Raw genomic sequence first — 22785 nt, 5'->3', positions numbered from 1 at the left:
AGTTGCCTTGAAGAAAAACATCTGGTATATGACAAAATCTGAGTATAGCAAAGTCAACACAGCTGCTTAGAAAGCTTCCTGCCACATGCCTCCTTGTAATTTAAACCTGGCATTGACAAACTGACACAGACTGATTCTGCTCTGATATAAATGTTCCTACTGATGCAGCTTAGTGACGCAGTATGTGCATCGATTGAATGGAAAAGCACTAATCATGCGCCAACCCAAACAAACTCACCTCCACCAACCTTCTCGCCTGCTCTCTTTGAGCACCTGTCGCTTGCGTCAGAGACACTACAGGCTTTTACTCAGCTGCAGCGTTTGACACCCCGGCAAAAATGGTTTTCTGTTTGAAAATACGCAGCTTCCTCTCTGTGTGACAGAAGCAGGAGTCAAATAGAGCCTCTGCTGGAGCTGTGATTGTAATAACCTTTGTTTTATGGGACGGTTTGCTGTTTCTGCCTCACCAAGATTGATGTGACACACTAGGATTCGCTTCACGTTACAAGTTACACAGTCTGCACCATTACTGCTGAGTGTGCTTCAAAGACAATGACAGAAGATTACAGATGTTTTATCTGAGCCGTTTGATTAATGGCAGACTGTGCGGCTCACTGATAAATGTTTCATCAGCTTAATTAGCGTTTTATAGTTTGCCAGTTCGGCTTTTAGACTACTTGCTGTCATCCTTTCATCATATTTGTGCTCCAATATGTAGTATTTATCCTCATACTTTATTGCTTTTTGATTCATAAAGAACAAGATGCCTCAGCACAAAGATGCAAAAAGTATTACCGCCCCATAAACTTTTTCTCATTTTTTCACAATGTAAGCACCATCTTCAATGAGGGAAAATGGTCCATGTTGTTTAAATGGTTTTTACAAAGTTGGCCTTCTATCACCTGAAGAATAATTTCCAGGATTAAAGGACTAATGTCTCAGCCATATCTAGAGAAACTAATTCATGCGTTCATCTTCAGTCATATTGATTATTGCAACAGCGTCTTCACAGGTCTGTCCAACAAATCAATCAAACAGCTGCAGCTGATCCAGAATGCTGCTGCTCACGTTCTCACTAAAACCAGGAAGATAGAGCACATAACACCAGTTTTAAAGTCCCTACACTGGCTCCCTGCAGCTCAAAGAATAGACTTTAAAATACTGTTGTTAGTTTACAAATCACTGAATGGCTTAGCATCACAATACATTAAAGATCTGCTGTTGTTGTATCAACCTTCCAGACCTCTCAGGTCTTCCGGTTCTGGTTCTGCTCTGCATCCCCAGAACCAGAACCAAATGAGGAGAAGCAGCTTTCAGCATCTATGCACCACAAATTTGGAACAAACTTCCAGAAAACTGTAAAACAGCTGAAACACTGACTTCTTTTAAATCTCGACTAAAAACCCACCTGTTTAAAATTGTATTTGAAACGTAATTAATTACAAATTTATTGATGGAACTTGACTTAATGCTGTGTTTTGATTGTTGATTCTATATTGCATTGTGTTTCTGTGTTTGTAATGATGTAAAGCACTTTGAAATGCCTTGCTGCTGAAATGTGCTGTACAAATAAAATTTGATTTGATTTTTGATTTGAATTTTAAAAAATAAACATCTAACAAATACATACTGACCCCCCTTTGATCCCAATCTGATAATAATAAATTAAATCCAGTGCAACCAATTAACCACTGAAGTAATCAAAATAGAGTTCTCCTTTGCTGTTCAACAAAGGCATCTGAGGTTTGTTAGAGAGCATCGATGAACAAACAGCATGAAGATCAGGGAACCCAACAAACATGGCAGGGAGAACATGTTGGATACATTTAATATAGGGTTAAAGTAGTCTCATATAAAAATATCACAAAGTTTTAACTCTTTATAGAGACTGTTACGTCCATCATCTGAAAATGAGGAGCATGGGGACTACAAACTCACCAACAGGTGGCGGTTCAACCAAACTGACAGGATGGGCCAGGACAGTATAAATCAAACAGCCCATGGTAACTCTGGAGGAGCTACTGTCCCAAGTTCAGGCAAGAAAAAGACTCAGGAGGGATACATGTTATTGGTCGCAAATAGAAAACTATTGAAAGAAAGCCAAAAAAAGGTTCTGTTTGCGGTTTGCTACAACCCTGTACAGTAAACAGGTGGAGTGATAAATGGCCTGTACCTGTGTAACACTTTATCTAATCCAGAGGACGCCAAAACGCTTTCAGTCATTCACACATTGCAGTCACAGTTTACCGGACAAACTCCTACCTCCTCCTCCACTGTCGCCCATAGAAGAAAGAAGGTGCTTTAGTCACTTTCTTTCTTCTTCTAGGAAAACTAATCAAAACAAACCAAAACAAACTTTGATTCCTTGTTTCCACTGACTAGTAAAACACTCTGTGTCCCAAGTAGTACCGTCCATCCACCTGAAGACATGGCTGTAGAGTATCATGGTGTGGGGATGTCGTAAAACTGTTCCAAGGTAGTGGACATTTTGCGGGAGCTAAGACAAACGGCCAGATGAAAGCTTAATTGTATATTAGATTATCCCAGTTAAAGTTCAGACCTCAACCCAATGCAATAATTTGTGGCACAACTTAAAAATTGTTGTGCATAGACATTTTTCATCCAACTTGACTGATGTTCAGCTGTCTTGCAAAAGAAAAAATGGAGGAACAAATTTAGTCTTGAGATGTGAAAAGCTGATAGATTTGCAGCTGTAACCACAGGAGAAGCTTTGAATACATGCTGTTAGCATTTTCCCTTCCTCGACCAGGCTGCAGCTCATGTTCTTTCAGTGCTCTGTGTTTTCCCATCATTTTAAACTTTTAATTGTATGTCTCTTATTTTTCACATCTTCTTCTCTTGCTATAACATGAATTGTCCTTTGGGAGCACAAATAAAGCTGAATCTAAACATTAAATTAAATCTAGAATTAAAATTTTATGCTGTTTCATCACTTTAAGTTTGATGTCATGATACGCCAAAATGTGAAAACTTTTTTTCAGGATATGAACTTTTTTGCAAGCCACTGCTTTTGCATGATGCTTTGACTCAAGTAATGGTTAAAGTATGAAAAGTTTTCAGTCTTTGGGAAATAACTTTTCTTCACTGAAGCATCTGAAGAACATTAGATCTCTTATTAATGCGCATCTCGAACAAGGGTGACGAGCGGGCTACCATGGGGTCAGCTATCTCTCCCTCATCGCTCTGACTCTCCACCTACTCGTCTCTGGCTGGAGTCAAGGTGCCACCTCATCCCATTAGCCTCTCAGTCACCCTCATGCTCAGACTTTCATGTCACCTGCTGCGCCAAGCCAAGCTAAAGACTCCCCACCTCCCACCACCTCCGCAGGCTCTGGCAGCTGATTGTGTACACTGATTGTGGAACGGCATATTTCACTGGCCGCTTTTTTGACCATACTGCGGAATATGCTCACATTTTCTCTCTCCCAGACCTTCTCTCTCATTCCCTCTCCCTCTCTTTCTCTCTCTCTCTTTCTTTCTCTTTGCCTCTTGAGGCAATCAGTGGCAGGGTGTGCAAAGTGTTTGAGGAGCAGTGTTGTCTGTTTGTGTGAGCAAGGTGCTGTTTTTTTCGCCCCAACGAGTGCACCACAGGAAATGGAAGGCAGGATCTTTTTGATCATGCTCTCTCAAAGGAAATCTTTGATTCTGGGAGCTGTCTTCTTTTTTTTTTTCCCCCTCTTCTCCTTTTGATATCGCTCACATCAGAATTCATCATCAGTGTTGGAAAAGTGGTTAAATGGCGTCCAAATCCAACGCAGATCAACATGAATGGGCCGAAATCTCTCGGCACTTTCAGCAGTTTAGCCGTGAAACAAACCATGACCATGTTTTTTTTAATAACACTTCAATCATTGGTGGTTTAACACCCTCTCTGGCCCGACTCCAGACACTGAAACCTTCTAAGCCTGTAAACGGAGAAGCAGTCTTGAGAATCAGAGTATCTGACACCGTCTTCAAGTCTAAATTAGATAATATATTTTATGTCCATTGTCTTCACTTATTCATAAACTTCAAGTGTTGATTATTATGATAAACGTTTTCTTGTTAACTATAAAAAGCAGAGACAAAGGTGATCTTTTTTTCAAGCTGTTGGAAGATTACAGACAATATGATTTTTTATGTTATGTCCTGAAAGTGCTGCATTTTGTATGGCAATAACTTCCACAGTTATCTTTGTGTTAACAGTGTGAGAAGGATTATTTCATTTCACAAAGTTTGAAAATAGTCTATACATATGAAATTTTGACTGGAGATAAAAAAAGTTCCACAAAACCAAAAGAAAAAAGTCACACGTTTCAATGCTTTGTTGATCTTTTGTTTGTAGCTATTGTGCCAACTCAAATGACAGTTTCTGTGTGAGCAACAGATACTGAACTTCTGCATCAGCTGCATAAATAATTATAGTATGTAATGCTGACAGAACCCTAGCACTTCATCATATGAATTATTACGAAAGTTACAGGTGAATTTTAAATCACCCTACTTTACATAAGCGTCCATCATAGTTGGAAACAAACCATGTACAGAAATGGCATCTATCTATCAATACAGAATAGATCAAAACTTTAAAAAAGTTGTTTTTTTTACATCATGACTGTAAATCTAATCAATTGAACAAAGACACAATATTTCTTCAGAATCTGTAACAGATTTGTGTGAAAAATTATTCTTAAAATTAAAAGATCAAGTAAAGACTAAGTAAATAAAACTAAAAACACATACACATAAAAGCAGCATGGCTTAAAGTGTGTTGTATTTATAAGCCTGAGCTGCGTAAATGAATGGCAGACAGAGCCGGGATGCAAGTTAAGACGCTCTGTGAGGTAGAGGTGTTAAGTTCCACTTGAGCTGTGCTGAGAGTCTGGCGCTGCACCGCAGGATTTGCGGGTAATTGCTTTAATGAATGCATTCTGTTGCCTCTGATTGAACACATGCCCTGTGCACATGCCTCCAGGAGCCAAGCACGTTATTTTCATTTCCTCCGGCATTTCTTTACGAGTTTCCCTGACGCCTCGCCTCACACCGCAGAGATCTCCCGCCTTGTCTGAAGGTCACACCGATTCTCTGATAGTGAGAAGGGAGAAAATTAAGCACAGATTGTTTCTGTTGGCCTTTCCCAGCTGATGGACTTGGTGACTGATTCTTTGTTTGTATGCGTGTGTGTGTCGGTTTGTAGATCGGCCTGTGGCACTCTGAAGATGGACTGTCCATGGAGAGAACTCTTCCATCAATCAACGTGACAGACACCCTCTTCAACACAACTCTTACAATCACAACAATACTGGTAAGGGCCTGTATGCATAGACAGAGTGACACACATGCATCAGATGTTCGTGTCTTTTCTGTTTGCCCAAGTCCCTGGCTGTTCTGCATGTGGCTGACATCCTGCTGTCGACAGAATATTACCATATCAAAAACCCATTTTGTGTTTTCAGATCCAAACTCAGCCCTCCTGGGATCAGAGGAACTGTGGCTGCTCTATTGTTTGTAACTCGAGTACCTTAGATGAGGCTATATCACAGTGTGTCGGCAGAAGCTAATAATTTACCACGTCAACCATCTTCAGCCTTTGTTGGAATTCGCTTTGTGCCTCTGTCTCTTTGACATTACATCTCGTGTTTAATATTTATGCAATTTCTCTTTGGTTTATTTCTTTGGTATTGTGTGAATTTCTCAAATTTATTTTCAGCAGTTGTTTTGCATTTGGTATGAGCTGACTTGCACTAGACAGAAGGATATAAACTACCATTGAAAGTATTTTTAATCAGCTGCCCACAACAATGCGCATCGGACAGGAACTTCACTCATTATAGCTTCTTTACAAGTTCTTGCAGTTTTTAAATGACTCCCCCGTGAGAGTAAATCCAGAATTGTACTGCGCAGATTAAGCTTTTTATTACCTCGTTTCTAAAATAAATTTGCATAATGTGAAACATATCAATAAAATAAGAAACATTCAATTTGTAGTAGCTATGTTTGAAACGATTAAGACTTCATATGAAATACTGACACTTACATGCTGTTTTTTGGTAAGTATGTGCATTCCAGGTCTGTTTGTAACCGAGATTGCTGCAGTTTCCCCCCCAATTTTATTTATTTTTTTGTGTGAAAACTGAAGAGCTCTAGGCTACCTCATCTGGACGTTTTATTTTATAGTGCACAAAATGTTTTCAATGACTGCTGGATTTTTCCAGTTGTAAAATGTGTTAAATGTAGCTTGGTATTGTCATTCAGGATATCTGAAGGAAAAAAAAAGAAACGACATCACATACCTTGCAGCATATGTTGCTCCCAAACCTGTATATATTTCAACGTTAATGGCAGCTTCAGTGAGGTGAAAGCTTTGCAAACCTTGTACACTTTTGCTCCATCACTGGTTCTTACTGTTGACTACATGCCAGATGGTCTCCCTCGTCTTTTGCCTGGAGGATGTCCATGTTTTTCCCACATCTGTGATTTCCAAATAAGTTTCAAGTTTTGATTTTTTTGTCACACCTCAGAGCAGCTTTCCACTAATAGTTTAGTTTCATTTGAAGTGGCCTCAGCTCCAAAGAAAAAGTTGCAAACATTTAAGTGGTGATCATGGTCATCCAGTTTTTTTCCCCCCTCAAACACATAGATGATGGTTCACCACTATGCTTCAGATTAAAATTAAAAAAATTTGGGCAGTTTTTAACCCAATTTTAGTAGTTTCTTCGGTCTCCTTATACGTTTTCTCTGCTTTCCATGCCAATAATTTGACCCATCTTAAAAAGAACTAACATCTTTTCCACAACTACGATGCGTCTGTTTAAGAAATGAGAAGTTTCTCATTGCATCAGTTGGGGATAAATAACTTGTTGCCAAGTGGAAGACCATTTCATTCAGTAACTATCCAATAGGAATCTCATACCAGGCAATGTATCTCACTGTGATGAAACCTTTTGATAATGTTTTGAGATGGTACTTGTAATGGATGCATTCTAAAGAATTTACATTCCTAATTCAAAATTTCCAGATTTTCTTTCAGTTTTCTATATTAACATTATAAAACTCTAAACCAATACATTTACAGAGAGTAGTGTTACGACCCGCTACCCTCACCCTGGCTCGTTCTTAACTCCTTTATACAGATTACGGGGAAGAGGGGCCGCAACATTAAGTGCGTAATGTTTTCCAACCAAAAGAAACCGAGAAAAAGAAACAAAAGGGCACCTGACGGAACACACAGTGTGGTGGGGCTTACCTTAAACGTCCAATCCGTAGGTTACGTTCCTCAATCCAGAACTCATCCATGGAGAAGGCCAGCCCTCGCGATTCCTCATACGTCAGGCGTTTTGTTTAATAGTTTTTTTATTTTTTCTTTGTCTTTAAATATGTAGATATATATATATAGTTTTCTTTTCTCTTTTCCTTAAAACATCCGCACCTCTGGTGATTTCAATGGTGGTTGGTCTTGGCAGGCGTGTAACTTCCCCGGTGCTTAAAGTCCTAGCGTCCAGCCGGTTTTCAAAACAAAAAAATAAATAAACAAATCCAAACAAACGAAGATAAACTTCCTCCCGGCCAAAACTTCCGACGCTCCCCTCTGGGTGGATCCGTCCCGAGGTGAAGGTACTCTTTTTCCAGAGCCTTCCCGCACCGTTTTAATCAATTTTTTTCTTTGTCGAACTCCGCTGCTACCGCAGCTTTTCACACGCCACCATCACTCATCATTTTTCAGGTGCGCCACCAGCCCAACTAAAACACCTGGGCTGGCTAAGCCCCGCCCCCCACCGGTGAACCGTCAAAGGTGCCGACAATAAAACAAAAATAAACAATCAGGAGGCAGAAGCAAAGTACGAGCATGTAACAGTAGGCAGAGGCAAAGTCTGTAGCATGAAGAAAATGGTCAAGAAAACAAATAGTTATGGTAAAACCTGGAACAGTTTAAGCACTAAAGAGCTGATATAATAGATGGACTCTAGGTGGTAGAAATGTCAAATTTTACATAAAACTTTCAGAAATTTCAACTAAATTTTGTTTTTTGTTATTATTGACTTTTGTGAGTGGAAATAATAACCCAATTTTAGCATAGGTTTGTGAAAAATGTGGAAAAAAAAATACTTACCAGATGAATCTGTCTAAAGACTCAACAAACTTTGTGCTTTGGCTTTAGGCAACAAACAAAAAAGGTTTTTTGGATTTTACTAATGACTTTTTAAGACAGACGAAAAGGTGCTGTAATCAGGTAACATTAGAACTAATCGGTGTGGCCATTAAAGGAAACATCACATGGGGCATAAACCCATTATCCCACCGAGAGGCTTCATCATTACTAGTCTCATGGTGTTTTAGTGGCTGGACAGAACTGAAGAAATGATGGATGGTGTTTGCAACACTTCAAAAGATACAAATTATTCCCCTAAACTTGTTTGTTGTGGTTGAAATGCCTTAAAAGGATTCAAGGTTGTTCAGATTCAGATCACTGAGAAGAAGAAATGTTGAACTTAAATGAAAAACTGTTAACAAAATATATTTGCAGCATTTGCCTCCTCTACAGGAATTTATTTTAATAAGCATATAAAAATATAGAAAGTTTTCAAATGATTTTATTCATTAATGGAGAAAACTATTCATTTGGCCCTATGTGAAACAGTAATCCTCCCCCCAACACTTTTTTGAAATTGAACTATGCTGTCAAAACATTTGGTTAATTAAATACTCGTTTTTAAGGTCACAAAAAAATTGTGATTACTGCTATACATTGTGTAATCAAGAAATCACATAAACAGACCCAGTCTGACAACACAAAGTACAAAAAGACCCGAATCTAAAGAAACTTGAGAACAGAATACCGTATTGTCCGAACTACAGAGCCCACCTACAGTATATACACTATAAGCTACAAACACAAAGTAAAAAAAAACAACTGGAAACGTACATTTATAAGCTGCACCGGGTTATGGTATCTCCACCGCTCTCGGTTTTCCACAGGGACTTAATAAATCTGCTTTTAAGGACTCAGCCCTGCGACTCCAACACCGAACCGTGGACTCGTTCACGCCGAGCGGCTGTTTCCCTCCTGTACTGTAGATCGATACTCCTCAACTTAAAGCGGCATCATATGAACTTCTTTGTGTTGTTTCCATGATGAAGGGATGTGAGTTTGAAAACATTTCTCCATCGAGCCTGCTGCTGGCGTCTGAAAATTAGCACTTTCTTCTTTTATTTCCAATTTGACTTCCAATGATTCACTTCCTGCTGAAGAGCCCCCTGGCGGTTGAAAAAAAATCCACAGAAAAGCCGCACCGTAGGTCGCATGGTTCAAAGCGTGGGAAAAAAGTAGCTGCTTGTAGTCCGAAAAATACGGTAGCTACCTATCTATTAGTCTGGAAAATGTTTGGAAGAAAAAAGCTTTTGTTAAGCTTTTAGACACCTGTGATTCTGGCATCCATTCTGCTTATGCCGATAAGCAGAATGGCACCGACTGTAGAAAACCTTCCTACCTTTCCAGCTGGTCGACTGAAATAACTAAAAGAGTGGTTTGACAACTCACCCAACTGGTGTCAAGACACTACATCAACATCTAAAGCACTGCCGGTCTCACTCCGTTCAGTTAAGGTCAGTCTTCATGATTCAATAATAAGAAAAACATTACACCAAAACAACCTCTATGAGAGACTTTCTGACCAAAACAAAACATAAAGGCCAGTCTGAATTTTTCCAAAACATCTTGAGAATTTTCTGAGAAAATGTTCTGTGGATAGAGAAGACAAACATGGAACATTTTAAAAGCTGTGTATCCTGATACATATAGAGTAAAACTAGCAGCATTTCAGGAAAAGTGTATCATACCTATAGTTAAACATGGTGGTGGCATGCCGCTTTGGAGCTGCTTTGCTCTTCAGGACCAGAACAACTTTATGTGATAGAAACAATTAATTCTGCTGTCTATCAAAAAAAACCCCAGAGGAGAATTTCCAACCATTATTTCATGACCTTAACCTCGTTTGTGTTTATTTTATGCAACAGAACAACGGTGGCCAATCTAGTTGACAGGTTTGGGAATAAATAGTGTTTAGACCACGTGTCAAACTCAAGGCCCGGGGGCCAAACCTGGCTTGCCTTAACTTTTTATGTGGCCCTTTAGACTCCAATTTACATCAGTTAGTCTGCAAAATTCACACAAAGTCAACGGTTCCCAAAGATTTTTCTGATTTTTACTGCAATTTTTTCTTAAAATTGGTCAAAACTATTGGGTTTAAGTGGCTGCTGCCTCAGCTTTACCTGATGTAAAGTTATAGTTCGTGACTGATACAGCAACTGATTAAAAAGTCAAGTTTAACACCTTACATTAATAAAAAATTCCTTGCAAATATTTTTAAATTAGCGTCAGGAAGTTTGTGATTTTGATTGCAAAAAAAACACACATAAACATTAACAAATATTTTTGGGTGGACTGATCAGTGTGAAAAGATGCTCAATATTATTTAATTTTAAGAAATTTTGTTTCATTGATTACTGAAACAAACAGCTGCTTATTGATATTTTTACTGTTTAGTGGGTTTTATCAATACATTTTGGCCCTTTAAAAACATTCAGATTTTTCCCAAAAATGAAAATGAGTTTGATACGCCTGATTAAGACGGTAGAGTTGGTTCAACTTAATAAACGAGGTAATTTATAAACTACATTTTCAAATTACTCAGATTATCCCTCAATGTTGTTCAATGATCTGAAGCATTCAAGTGTAAGAATAATAATTAAAAAAAAACAAAAAACAAGGAAACCTGTTAGAGAACAATAGTTTTTGATTGCATGGTGTTCTGACTGGAATGATATTAAATATCCAGCATGTCCCCAGAGAGAGGAAAACCTTTCACTGTGTCACGCTCGTCTAATGCAGGGTGACCCAATTCAGCTGGGTAGAGTTTGCACCCACTCAGCATCAATAAAAGTAATGCAGCACTATTTAAAATCTACTTTCTTGATTAACTTATTTAACAATAATAAATCCTCCATTCATAATTGATTGATCTTTTTTTTTCTAATTACAAGATGCTCTGAGGGTTTTTTCCTCCCCTTTAAAGAAATCGTTCAGTTTTTTTTTTTGTCATTCGTGCCTTTTTTCATCACAGCTTCCAAACAGCTGTACGCGCGGGGATTTGTCAGTCACTCAGCTCCTCCTCCTTCTCGCTGATGAAACAGATAAGGCACAAAGTGGGTTGTAAGCAGAGGCAATTGTGCTAATGTGTTTTTCTGAGTGGCTCGCTTATCAGCGTCATTCCCGTGGCTTGGGGAGGGCATATTGGCACACTCTGCTGGTCCTTAATGGGATTCAGATGAAATGGCTTATTTTACAAGGGTGCCTGGTAAGACTGAGGATGTGTGTGTCTGTGTTTGGGTTAGGTCTGATTGCAGCTGAAACAATGTTTTCACTGTAGAAGGAGTTTATATTAAAAAAAAGAAGAAGAAAAGGAATTGGATGAGCACAGAGCTTTGATTTCACTTTGGATATATTGAGTCCCTAGACCAAACTTGGGAAGCCACCACGGAGCAATTTTCAGTGCCTATCACAGCTCATTCATCATCGTCTGATTGCCATGTCACTGTTATCTTGCTTGTGGGCGGCAGACGGGCCTCAGCTGAAGGCCTCCATAAGAATTCCTTACCTGTAGCGCCGGCTCGGAGGAGAGATGTGTTCTCTGCAGTATTTATGAATCTGAGGCTTTGTGTGCCCTCCAGACACATCTGCCCGGCCTTTATGAGGCTAGTTTCCTTACACCCCTGGCATGGCTGTCACCTTTACTTTTCAATTTCACAAATAGCTTTAGGGGCGGAAACTGCCACAGAATTGATTATCACTTTATTGCAAGGCCACAAGCCATGTGTTTGTGAGCATTGATTGAGTTTGTGACAGGCATTGTTTAGATCTTTGCAAAAATGTCCTTACCAGGCCTAGTGGCGGTATTGACGCGAGTGACAGGGCTTATCTTTACCTCTGAGATTCTTTTGATTGTGTTGTTGAAATTGTGTGCAGTGGATGTGTTTTATTCTTGTCCTGTGAACAGCGATGCTTCAATAAGAATAATTAATTTTAACATTTTTTAAAGTTTTAGCAAGCAAATGATTTAATGGTATTAGGAGGTATAAGATCCTTGTATGTAATCAGAACAATAGTAAAGTAATATTCCATTCAAACAGATACATGCAGCTTGAGCTTTTTCAAATTTTTTATGTTACAACCACTAACATGAATTACATTTATTGTGATTTGTGTGACAGACCAAGAGAAATTAGTACAGAATTGGGGGGAAAAAGGAAGAAATACATGGTTTTCATTTTTTAACATTTGCTAGGAAAAATGTAGCAGTTACAGGTAGAAAAAGCTTTTTACATGTAGAGGTTTATAGTTTTCCTCGTTCTTCTTTGAAAAACAGCTCAAGCTGGGTCAATTAACAGGGCAGTATTATGTAAAATCAATTTCTTTTTTAGTTTCACATTGTGTCATGTTATTCCCTCATCAAAAACATACCTGGAGACTTGCCTTGATTTTTTTAATGCCGATCCTTTAATCTCCCGTGGCAACCATTGCACTGTCCAAAATGCTTGGTCTGCCGTCTTCAGCTGAGTTTTTGGCCCACAGACTCCCCCACTCAGCTCATGACTGTATGTTTATGTTTATCCTAAGTCTTTGCAGCTTTTATTAGGACCTAGCTCCAATTATATTTGTGTCAATTTTGACCAACTTCTCCCGTCCAGTTTAAGAAAAGCATTTACATAACATAATGCTGCTATCATCATATTTCACCTGTTGGTTCAGGATGATGTGCAGTGTTATGATTATGACAAGCTAAATGTATCAGGACTTGAACAAAGGCCAGAGTAGAGCATAACTGAACTTATGAGATCTTATGAGCTGTATACTAAACTAAACTGACTAAAAGTGAACTCTGTATGCTAATTAACTGGGATTCTCTTTAGATATCTAATATCTCAGACAAATACTTGAAAGTTTATGGCTGCACTCAAGGTGGAAAAGTTCAAGAAACAGAAGTATTTTTGAAATGAACTTTTTGCTGTTACTCACTTTAAATCTAAATCCCACCAGGGTTTCACCTTGGCAGACGTGTTTTTGATTCCAGCCATTATTTAAAATTCCCACCGCCTCAAAATCTAAAACTCAATTCAATCACTTTGTTCTTAATACTTGAAACGTGCTCCGAGTCGCACCTGTACGAGTCATTTTCTGCTGTTTTTTTGTTTTGTTTTATCAACCACGTCGCCCTCTGATATTCTCCCTTAGCTTCCCACAGACTCCCTTTGGGTCGCCAAGCGCTTTCTTATCCAGTCACAAATGCAACGGTAAAAATTGAGCAGTGTACACAGCACTGACTGATAAAAGCAGACAAGGAGGCTGATTTTCTGGCACACAGGCTCAGAGGCACTGAGGCATATGCTTATGTATTTGCACATGCAGACAAGCTCTGCTACTGTTCTCTTTGGGTTTTTTAAGCATTCATTTATCTCGATCTTTTCTGCAAAAGCCTTATTTGAGGTTCACCATTCCTATGCCCCAGCCAATTTCCAATTGGCCTGTCATTTTAAGGGAATACTATTAGATCAAATTTGCCTTCTGTTCAAACACAGCTACAAATTAATATCCCAGATGGCATCTTGTTGCACCCTGGAGGGCTTGTTTTAGGGAAAAGAAGACTTCGGGGGGGGGAATTAAAAAAGGGCTGCGTGGAGGTTTTAAGATGAGGAACTCTATTGTTGTGGGTGTGAAGTGTAATGTGAAGAACATCCTCCGGTGCACTTTACGACTCCATGAACGTGTGTACTTGCCTGTGTATATCTGAAAGTGTTCCTCGTCTGCTAAAGTTATCTGTATGGAACCAGACTCCTTTCGGCCTGGGAATAAGTAGCTAGGAAAGCCTGAGAAACTGTTTTAAAAGTTTGCATTGCTTTATAGATTCAAACCAATGTTTTTTTTTCTTCTTTACATTTGGCTGTGGTGTGTTAAAGAAAGGAGAAGGAATTTCCTTATGGTCTCCTCTTCACAGAAAGAACAATCTTCAGTCCCCTGTGTAAACGTTTCACATAAGAAGGAATTATTTTGTTATATTCTAAACTTAAGCGACCCTTTGACTAAGAAATAGTTTTATGACAACTTTATTTCAGTAGTTAAAGAAAGTTTTAAGATCAACTTTTAAAACCTCTGGTTTAGTTTGGTCCATGCAACTTTTAATGGCAATTTTTTCCCACGCTCTTAAAGACAGAGGATGAACTTGAAACAAAGATTAAAAGAAAAAAAAAAATCATTAACAAAATCTATTGGCATCAATGAAAATGAAAACACAAAGGTTTTAAGACCGTTCTGTTACTGTCTAGGTTTTGCTTTACTGAATGTTTCCAGAGTTTATTTTTATTCGGCGTGTCTAACCAGGAATAGAAAGATAAGAGATACAAATGGTAATATTTCCTCCTATTTTCATCTAAACACACACAAACACAGACACAGCTCCATTGTTAAGGAGCTGCAAAGTCAAGATGTCTGTTTTTCATGTTCAAACTGATGCTACTGAAAGTCTGTGCAGTGTTTGAAATCCAGCATGAAGGATAAACTAATGAAATGCAAAGTTGTATTCTAAAAGACATCACCATTAATGTAGCATGAAAATAGGATTTACTTTTTTATTTTCAAAATGTAGACACATTTCTGGAAATATTTTTTCTGCAGTCCCCAACTTCACCAGCAGATATTCTGATATATTTATATATATATATATATATATATATATATATACCATAAAAATGTGTGTATTATTTAGTGTACACAGACTTTGGGCTATAATCTTGATTGAAGCTCTACCAAGAAATGCTCTGTCATCAACTCTGTAAAAGATCATGTGTGGGTGCAACACATAAAACTGAAAGCAAAATGCTTTTACTGAATCTTTACCAGTTGTATTTTTTATTTCCCCTGTTTGTGTGATTTGTTTCTCAATCCTTGCTGGTTGTGGCAAACATAAATTTAGGAAACAGCAACACCAACAGTTATGTCAAGAAAGTTTCAGCAAAATCCAAGCTTCAGAAAATGTTGCCTTCGTAAACAGTTCAGCGTTTTGCGACAAAGTCAGCCATTCATTTAGATTATGAATTCCAATCAAATACTGCATGTTATTGATTGGATTATCATATCTTGTTGAAAATGATGAATTTGCAAGATATTCAGAATTTACTGCTATATCAAATTCAACATTGAAGATCATTAATATACCATATTTTTCGGACTATAAGCCGCTACCTTTCTCCCACGCTTTGAACCTTGCCGCACCTTATAGCCCAGTGCGGCTTTTCTGTGGATTTTTCTTCAACCACCAGGGGGCTCTTCAGCAGGAAGTGAATCATTGGAAGTCAAAATTGGAAATAAAAGAAGAAAGCGCTGATTTTCATTTAGAACAAGCACATGCTAGCAGCAGGCACGACAGAGAAATGTTTTCAAACTCATACCCCCTCATCAAGGGCGCACCTTACTATAAGCCGCACCTACAAAGTTTTAAAAAAACTGTAAACATAAATATATAAACCGCACCAGGGTATTAGCTGCTGGTATCTGCGCTGCTCTCGGTTTTCCACAAGGACGCAGCGGAGAGCGGCATCATATAAACTTCTTCGTGTTGTTTCCTATAGTCCAGAAAATACGGTGGTTAAATTAATCGCTGGATTTCGTTTTAAATCACCAGATTTTCCCTCTGCAATTTTTGTTACACATATTTACTACGGTGCCAAAAAATGTAGATGGTGCTGTACATCTACATACAGTAGATGGTAGTGTGTCTCCCAAGTAAGCTTTTTTGAGCCTGCCTTGACGAGCTGAATCGACATTCACATATGCTTTGTGCGGTGTAATGCAGACAGAGCCCATTAGCATTTGCTTTATCCTTGTGGTTATCACATCGCTGCAGTTTCTTTCGTCCACCGATGCAGGGAAAACGAGGCAGAGCCGATCAATCCACGATGTCAAAGCGATGCTCTCTGCTGCCTTTAAAAGTGGAACCAAGCAGTTAACTTTGACGAGAACAAGACCGCTCACAAGTAAAAGTCGTGCCACCTGAGGGGCATCAAGTTTTCGCAAAATAAATAAAACTGTTTTTATAGATTGAACCTTGAGGCAAATCGGTCATGTACCCCACATGTAAGCATTTACAGCTTTTGCAATGGCAAAACAATTTCACTTTTATTCTGGCCCTCAAACTTCAGCACCACATTATTAGTGGTTATTTTGTTCCCTTCTGAATGCAGCCACAGTCCACTTTTTGGGCTCACACACATGGCTTTATGGCTGCAATCAGTTTTTTAAAAAACAAAACTTTCTGAATGTTATTGAATTTTCTCACTGGAAAACAAAGTCATTGTGTTAATACATCTGAAGTTTGCTGGTTAGTTTTAAGATTTTGTTTCTTTAGTAAGTCTTGTTGATGACAGATGAGCTGAACAGATGAGTCAATTGAAATGATAGCTCAACAGCAAATATCTTTTCTTTTATCGTGACATAGTAAATCCAAACCACAGCAGCTCGACAACTGCATTATTTGATAAATAACGCACTAAAGTGGCCTCTAAAATACACCATGGGATTGCTCTTTAAATCTTTTTCCAACATCAACTATCTCACAAAACAAGACATAAATAAGCTGGCAGTCGAACACAGACTTGGATCTCCAAAAGGCAGGTTGTAAATAGGTGTGTGTGTGCGTCTGTGTGATCAGATGGAAGAAATGCTTTTGTTTCTTATCCAGCTTTTTGCTGGTTACCGCAGATTAAGGCTCTCACGCCGGTGTTCCTGTTTTGGTACCTGGCTCTGCTTCAAATCAAAAAATCTCGGTTTTCATTGCAGGCGGTAAACCCCATGTGAACCACGACCTCCAGAGAGAAGTAAAATCTTCTGAGGAGTTCTGGATCTGAAACGCAATCAGATAAAATATTAAAGATACACATGGCATGATTTTATTTTTTTTTCTAAATTTGAAAAACTGTTAAAGTGGAAGATGTTTTTCATCATCTCCAACATCAATAATAATGCTATGCAAACTGTGCTTTTGCAGGAGAATCCATACGTAATGCTACGGCCAAACCACCAAGAACTGGAGGGGAATGACCGCTACGAAGGCTTCTGCGTGGACATGCTGAAGGAGCTGGCAGACATCCTCAAGTTTAAGTATCGCATCCGGCTGGTCGGGGACGGCGTCTACGGCGTTCCTGGAGCCAATGGAACGTGGACTGGGATGGTTGGAGAGCTCATCTCCAGGGTATGTACAGTACCTGGTAGCTTTACTCATTATGAATAACATTTCTTCTGCTATCTGCACATCTCTGCTGCTGCACAGTTTTATTGTCACTCATTGTTTATGCTCTGTTATCTTTTAATGCTCAAATGCCCACACTTGCACATTTTTTTAATCTGCTCAGTTTCATATTCCTTAGGAACTTGTCCCTATTGTACAGTATGTTGTTCTTTATTCTGGTTTTATATACTGCATATTCACATCTTTGTAGGAATTGACTTTCTTTTGCTGCTGCTGCACAAATATTTCCTCATTGTGGGACAATAAAAGGATATTTCTATTTCTGTAAGTTTAAAAAAAATGCTAAAGTTTGCCTTTATTTATTTATTTTTATTTTTTTCAGATTTGTTTTGGGTCGTTATTTTTGCACTAAATCGGATTTATTAACTAAGTTTTTCCCCCCTCACTAAATTAATATGCAACTACCACAATAAATTAAGTTTCATTTATTTTATTATTAAGTTTCAAGTGTTAATTTAAATGATTTATTTAATTTTGTTTACACATCTTTTTGAGAGGTGCCCAAAAAGATGGCTGCCATGGTTAAAATGCAAACGCATAGCGACTTTCATGTGGCCTGCATCTGAGACGCATAATAAATTATCAAGTGTATTCGGTGATAAATGCACATCAACAACTTGAATAATTCCCACTGATACTGACACACACACACAGACGGACAAATTAAATTGGACTGCTCTACTTTCGTTTAGTTCACAGTGACTAAATTTCCTTTACTTCACATAGCATGTTTTGTTGTTTTTTTTCACTGAGCAGTTGGCCTTTTCAGCTTAAGTATTGTATTTTTCAAAAACAGTCGCAGCTCGTTGGTGGCTCGTTTTGTGTCAGCTCCTTTCCATAAGCTGTCTGGAATGACCTGAACAAATGCCGCCTCTCATCCTTCCTCCTTCCCTCCCTCCCTCAATGAATCAGTCTGCACTGTTGCTGTAAAACCTCGCAGTGAGGTCCTGCGTTCTTACGGCTATGTTTTGTCTGCTAACAGCCAGATAAGGGAGGGGATGAGATGGAGAGGAGGAGATGTGAAGCAGGCGAGTAAAAAATTTTAAAAAAAGTGAGAAAGAAGGCAGGGGTGGGGCAGAGGAGGAGGAAATGATGTAGTGTATGAGTGAGTCTACTCAAAGAGGTGATCTGTCTTAATTCTGTGGGCTAATGGAGGGCAAAGCCATTAAGAATGTAAAGCAAGATGTGCCTTCCTATGTTATAGTCAGAACCCGTACCCACTGAAAGCTGTTCCAGGGAAGCCGACCTTCACTGGTTAGCTTAAGTCAACACGTGTCTTTCGAAGGCAGCCTAAGACCCAGAGCTGCAGAAATTAAAAAGGGCATGCTTGACAGGAATTTGTCATGGGACAGAGGTTCATCTGGAGGAATGGGGAGGGGCGGGACACAGGGAGAAGAAAGGCTTCATCTTGTAGGGTTGGAGGCTATATGAGAGAAAGACGTAAAAGCAAAAAGATGTGGGACCAGCTTCGCCTGCGAGTTTAAAAGATAAGTTGAGAAGATACAGTATGAAATACACGCTCAGCATCAGGGAAGGAAGGGAGAGAAGCCCGAGGATATTCTGGACAACAGATTCCCATGTCCCTGGCTGTAACGTTCTGACTGAATAATATTTCACCCAGCGAGGATGATTACTTTGACTGGTCTTAGCCTGTGTGCTAGCCCAGAAGAAGGCCTGGGGAGTCCAAGCACAGTGTATTCTGCTTTGTTAGAAAAACCTGCAGTTAAAAAAACAAAGGAGGGAATCCACAAAGCTGTTCAAGTCACTGTGTATTTGCTTGTGATATTCAATTTATATCACAAAGCAGATTATTCTAAATAGCTGTAGAAACACACATCAAGATCCAAGCAATCCCATTTCTTATTCAGGTTACACTTGTCCCCTCGTGACCCACAATTACAGAAGTGATTAAACAGAGTGGAAGGAATATTTTCTCACAAAGAGCTCCAAGTTTCCACCTGCACTCTTCAAAACTGTAATGACATCTGACTTTATCAGAGAGTAATTATATTGTGTTATAAAAAAGTAACAAGAAGGCAATGCTTCTCATTTTTGACCAGGAAACGAGGAGGCAGGGGAGCTCAATGTTTTTCATATGCAAAAAAAAACAAACATGTTTTTATGAAAGTTGCCTACTGCAGCTTTAGTGAATGTATTTGTGTTTGCATGTATTGCGTGCAAATAGCAGTGGCAAAACAGCTGGAAAGAAAGGAGCAAATGTGCGCTACTTGTTTGCATACATTTAGCTCTTACAAAAAGTTTAATTTGTCCAAGGTCAGATTCAAATCCTTTTGTCTTCTTAACTGGATTATATTATGAATGACTGTAGCTAGACACAGAGACCAGGGTGCTTAACAGCAGACATTAGATTGTGTGATAGCAGAAGCTGCATTAGGAGACAGTCAAAGGAATCTTATTGCCTTTCATTAATATTTCATTGGATGTTAAAGCTGCTGTTTGCTTTTCAAAGACGTTTCTTTGTTAAATTTGCCTGGATAGCCGCTCCCTACATGTGCCTTCCTTTCAGTGCTGAAAGCAGTGCTTTCAAACAGCAGAGAGGGGAAAATAGGACAGCTGATGACAGAGGGTCAAAGCCTCTGGCTAGGGATTGGGCTTCAGGAGACGCTGTGGGCCTCAGTGTTCAGTGTGGGCGGCTCTGAGTCCAGGAGACGGAAAAACAAGAATAATGGAGCGTTTTTAGCTAAGGTACGACTTCGCTCCTCGACGTGGCATTTCAAACTTGTTCCAAGGGTTTCTTTGACTATTACAATTCACTCTTACGTCAAATCTAAATCCAATTCCGTGTATGTCAGATTCTGTTAAAAAGAGAAAGTGTTCCTGCTGCAGTGCTCCCCTCCGCTTGCTCTCGTCCTGCTATTCTCCTCCATCTCCCCAATCCTCTTAGTCCTCCTGCTGCAGACAAAGAGCAATGCTTTACTGCTTTCGCTCTTTGCTCCACAGGGAGATGAAAAATCCCTTGCAGTTGCACTTTGCTGGCCTGTATTATTAGTAGAAAGCTTTCCAGTATTCAGCTGCACTGAGCATTTCTACGTATGTGTGTGTGTGTAGATGTGTGTGTTTATTTTGTACAGTGTGTTTTGCCAGCCGTTGCTTTGTCAAGTGATTTGTCTTGACAGTGCTCCTTTGGCCAGCCACAATGGTTACCCTGAGCTCTCTGGTGCCCTCCATGCTCACAACGACTGACACACACGCACTCACAAGGCCAATGTTGGATTATCCTCAACACAGATAGTGCTGTTGGTGGACAAAGGGTCTAAAGGATACAAAAGGGTATTATGGGGGTTTTGGCTACCATTAGTCGTATTCTTTAGTCATCCTCGTCGTCTTTTAAAACAGTTTAGTCGCAGAAGAATGTTATTTCTCAGAACTGGATTACACGTGTGTCTGGGTTTGTTTTTATGACGTGATCTGACTCTCCTTTCAGAAAGCTGACCTGGCAGTGGCCGGACTCACCATCACAGCAGAGCGCGAGAAGGTGATTGACTTCTCCAAGCCTTTCATGACCCTGGGAATCAGCATCATGTACCGTGTCCACTTGGTGAGTTACCCCCCACCACACACACACGCACACGCACGCCCACACACACGGCAGGCTGTCAACCATGTGTAATAGCTGTAAAAGACCCACTCAATTCTCTTTTTCTCAAGTATCTCTTTTTGCCAGTCTAAATCCTGAAGTAATTTCTACTGCTTGGAGACCTCGTGGCATTTCTCACCTCTCAGGTGACACTTTTTTCTCTTCCTGTTTTACTGCATCTGCTGGATCTATTCCTTTCTCGCTTGTTCTTCGCAATATCAACCTGTCAACAATAACCAGCTACCGTCCCTTCTTGTGTGTTCTCATGTTTCCTCCTTCTGCCTCTTTTGTCCGCCCGCTCTGCCAGCACCAGATGGTGTGGTTTGTAGTGTGAACTTCTTAATGAATGTAGCAGTTTCACTGTTGCTTTCTGCTTGCTCTCTGATTATGGTTCAGCCGTCTTATTCACACCAGCGCTGGCCTGCGCACGCACAAAGAGGAGCGAAACAGCAGCAGCAGAGCAGGTGGAATCGAGCCAGCGTTTGCAGAAACTGTGGCCCATTAATCACCGGTCCTCCACCAAAACACAAGGTGACACCAGAGGACCCAGAGGCCCTGGCCAGAATCTGCTCCGAGATGTTCAGCCACGTGCGCAAGCTAGCGGCGCGGTGCGGTGCTATCCCAGAGGGGCATTTAGTCGTGTTTCTTCGATCCTGCATCTCCACCTTCTGCGCGTCCTCATTCATCCCTCTCCTTCCTGCAGTCTGTTATGTTCACTTCTCGAGTACCTGAAAGAGTCAGGCGTGAACCAACAGCTGGGGGGAATCGATCAATGCTTTGCAGCAGGTTGCGGCCTTAAATGGGCAGTGGGGCAGTGTGTGGCCTTAGAGGGGGAAAGCCGGCAGGTGGGTGACATCGAGAGGATACGACGTGGAGCCGCTGTCGCCGCAGGGCCCCCGGCGCACAGAGTCATAGAGTGAAACTAGCGCAGACTTGACCCATTTTCTGAGTAAAACGGTCAGTGAAAGAGAAGTGGAGATAACAGCGTTTGAAAAGGTTGAGAGAACAGAGCGGGATGAGAGGTGATAAAGACCCTCATCCCTCTACCTTTGACTCTCTCTGTTTGCATCGTTTGTTTCCCTGTTCTCTCTTTACGTTCTGGTTGCCCCTGGGCATTTCTAGATCTGATTCCCAGCAGTCTCTTGCCATGCTCTCAAATCCGATATTTGAATTTCTGTGACTGCACTTATTTAGTTCTAATCCACTGGCTATTGATCCGCGGCTCGGTGCTTTCTGCAGAGGCGGTCTGCCGCTTATTTCAAACTTTAAATGAAAATTTCAGTGTGATCAATAGGAAGGGTGAATGGGATGAATTGAAAGTGCTGGCTGCCTATTAATTACCATTTAATCTCAATTTCTCGTCCTTGTCAGTGTGTTTGCTTTTCTGTCTCCTGTTTCTGTCACCTGCACATTCTGTTTCTCCACTTTATTCTATTATTGAACATCTGTGTTTTTTCCAGTATAGATTTTTGATGGTAAAGAAACAGCATTTATGCTATGCCAACAACAGAACCTAGAAAGAAGCACAAAATTAAATACGACCGGCTTGTTAGAAATCTGGCACTGTAAAACCAACCATTGCCTTATACACTCAAAAAAGATCTCATTAAATGAACTCAATTACACTTTAGGTAATTGTTTTCCACACACTGCAGAGCAAAGTTTAGGAATGTGTTTATGTAAATTTTTGACCATTCTTCCACAGGAGGAATTTAAGGTCAGACACTATTAGATGAAAAGGTTTGCCTCACTTTGCTCTAATTCGTCTTAAAAGTGTTCCTTTATGCAGCTTGTTTTTTGCACTGGTGGATAGTCATGTCTGAACAAGATGAG

The 22785-nt window shown here is 39.8% G+C and overlaps 1 protein-coding gene across 4 annotated transcripts in view; it reads left to right on the top strand.

Annotated features, from left to right (window-relative positions):
• The window catches only part of grik4 (glutamate ionotropic receptor kainate type subunit 4), a 349633-nt gene that overhangs the window by 301654 nt on the left and 25194 nt on the right, over nt 1–22785 (top strand). For all 4 annotated transcript variants that reach the window (XM_023351803.1, XM_023351802.1, XM_023351801.1 and 1 more), the window contains exons 12-14: nt 5198–5305; nt 17094–17297; nt 20800–20913. In XM_023351803.1, coding sequence (XP_023207571.1) covers nt 5198–5305; nt 17094–17297; nt 20800–20913 — 426 coding nt within the window. The remainder of the gene's footprint in view (nt 1–5197; nt 5306–17093; nt 17298–20799; nt 20914–22785) is intronic.

Source organism: Xiphophorus maculatus, chromosome 18, assembly GCF_002775205.1.
Source record: "Xiphophorus maculatus strain JP 163 A chromosome 18, X_maculatus-5.0-male, whole genome shotgun sequence".
Lineage (NCBI taxonomy): Eukaryota > Metazoa > Chordata > Actinopteri > Cyprinodontiformes > Poeciliidae > Xiphophorus > Xiphophorus maculatus.
The sequence above is the reverse complement of the archived record's forward strand: the minus strand, read 5'-3'. Positions and strand labels throughout refer to the sequence as shown.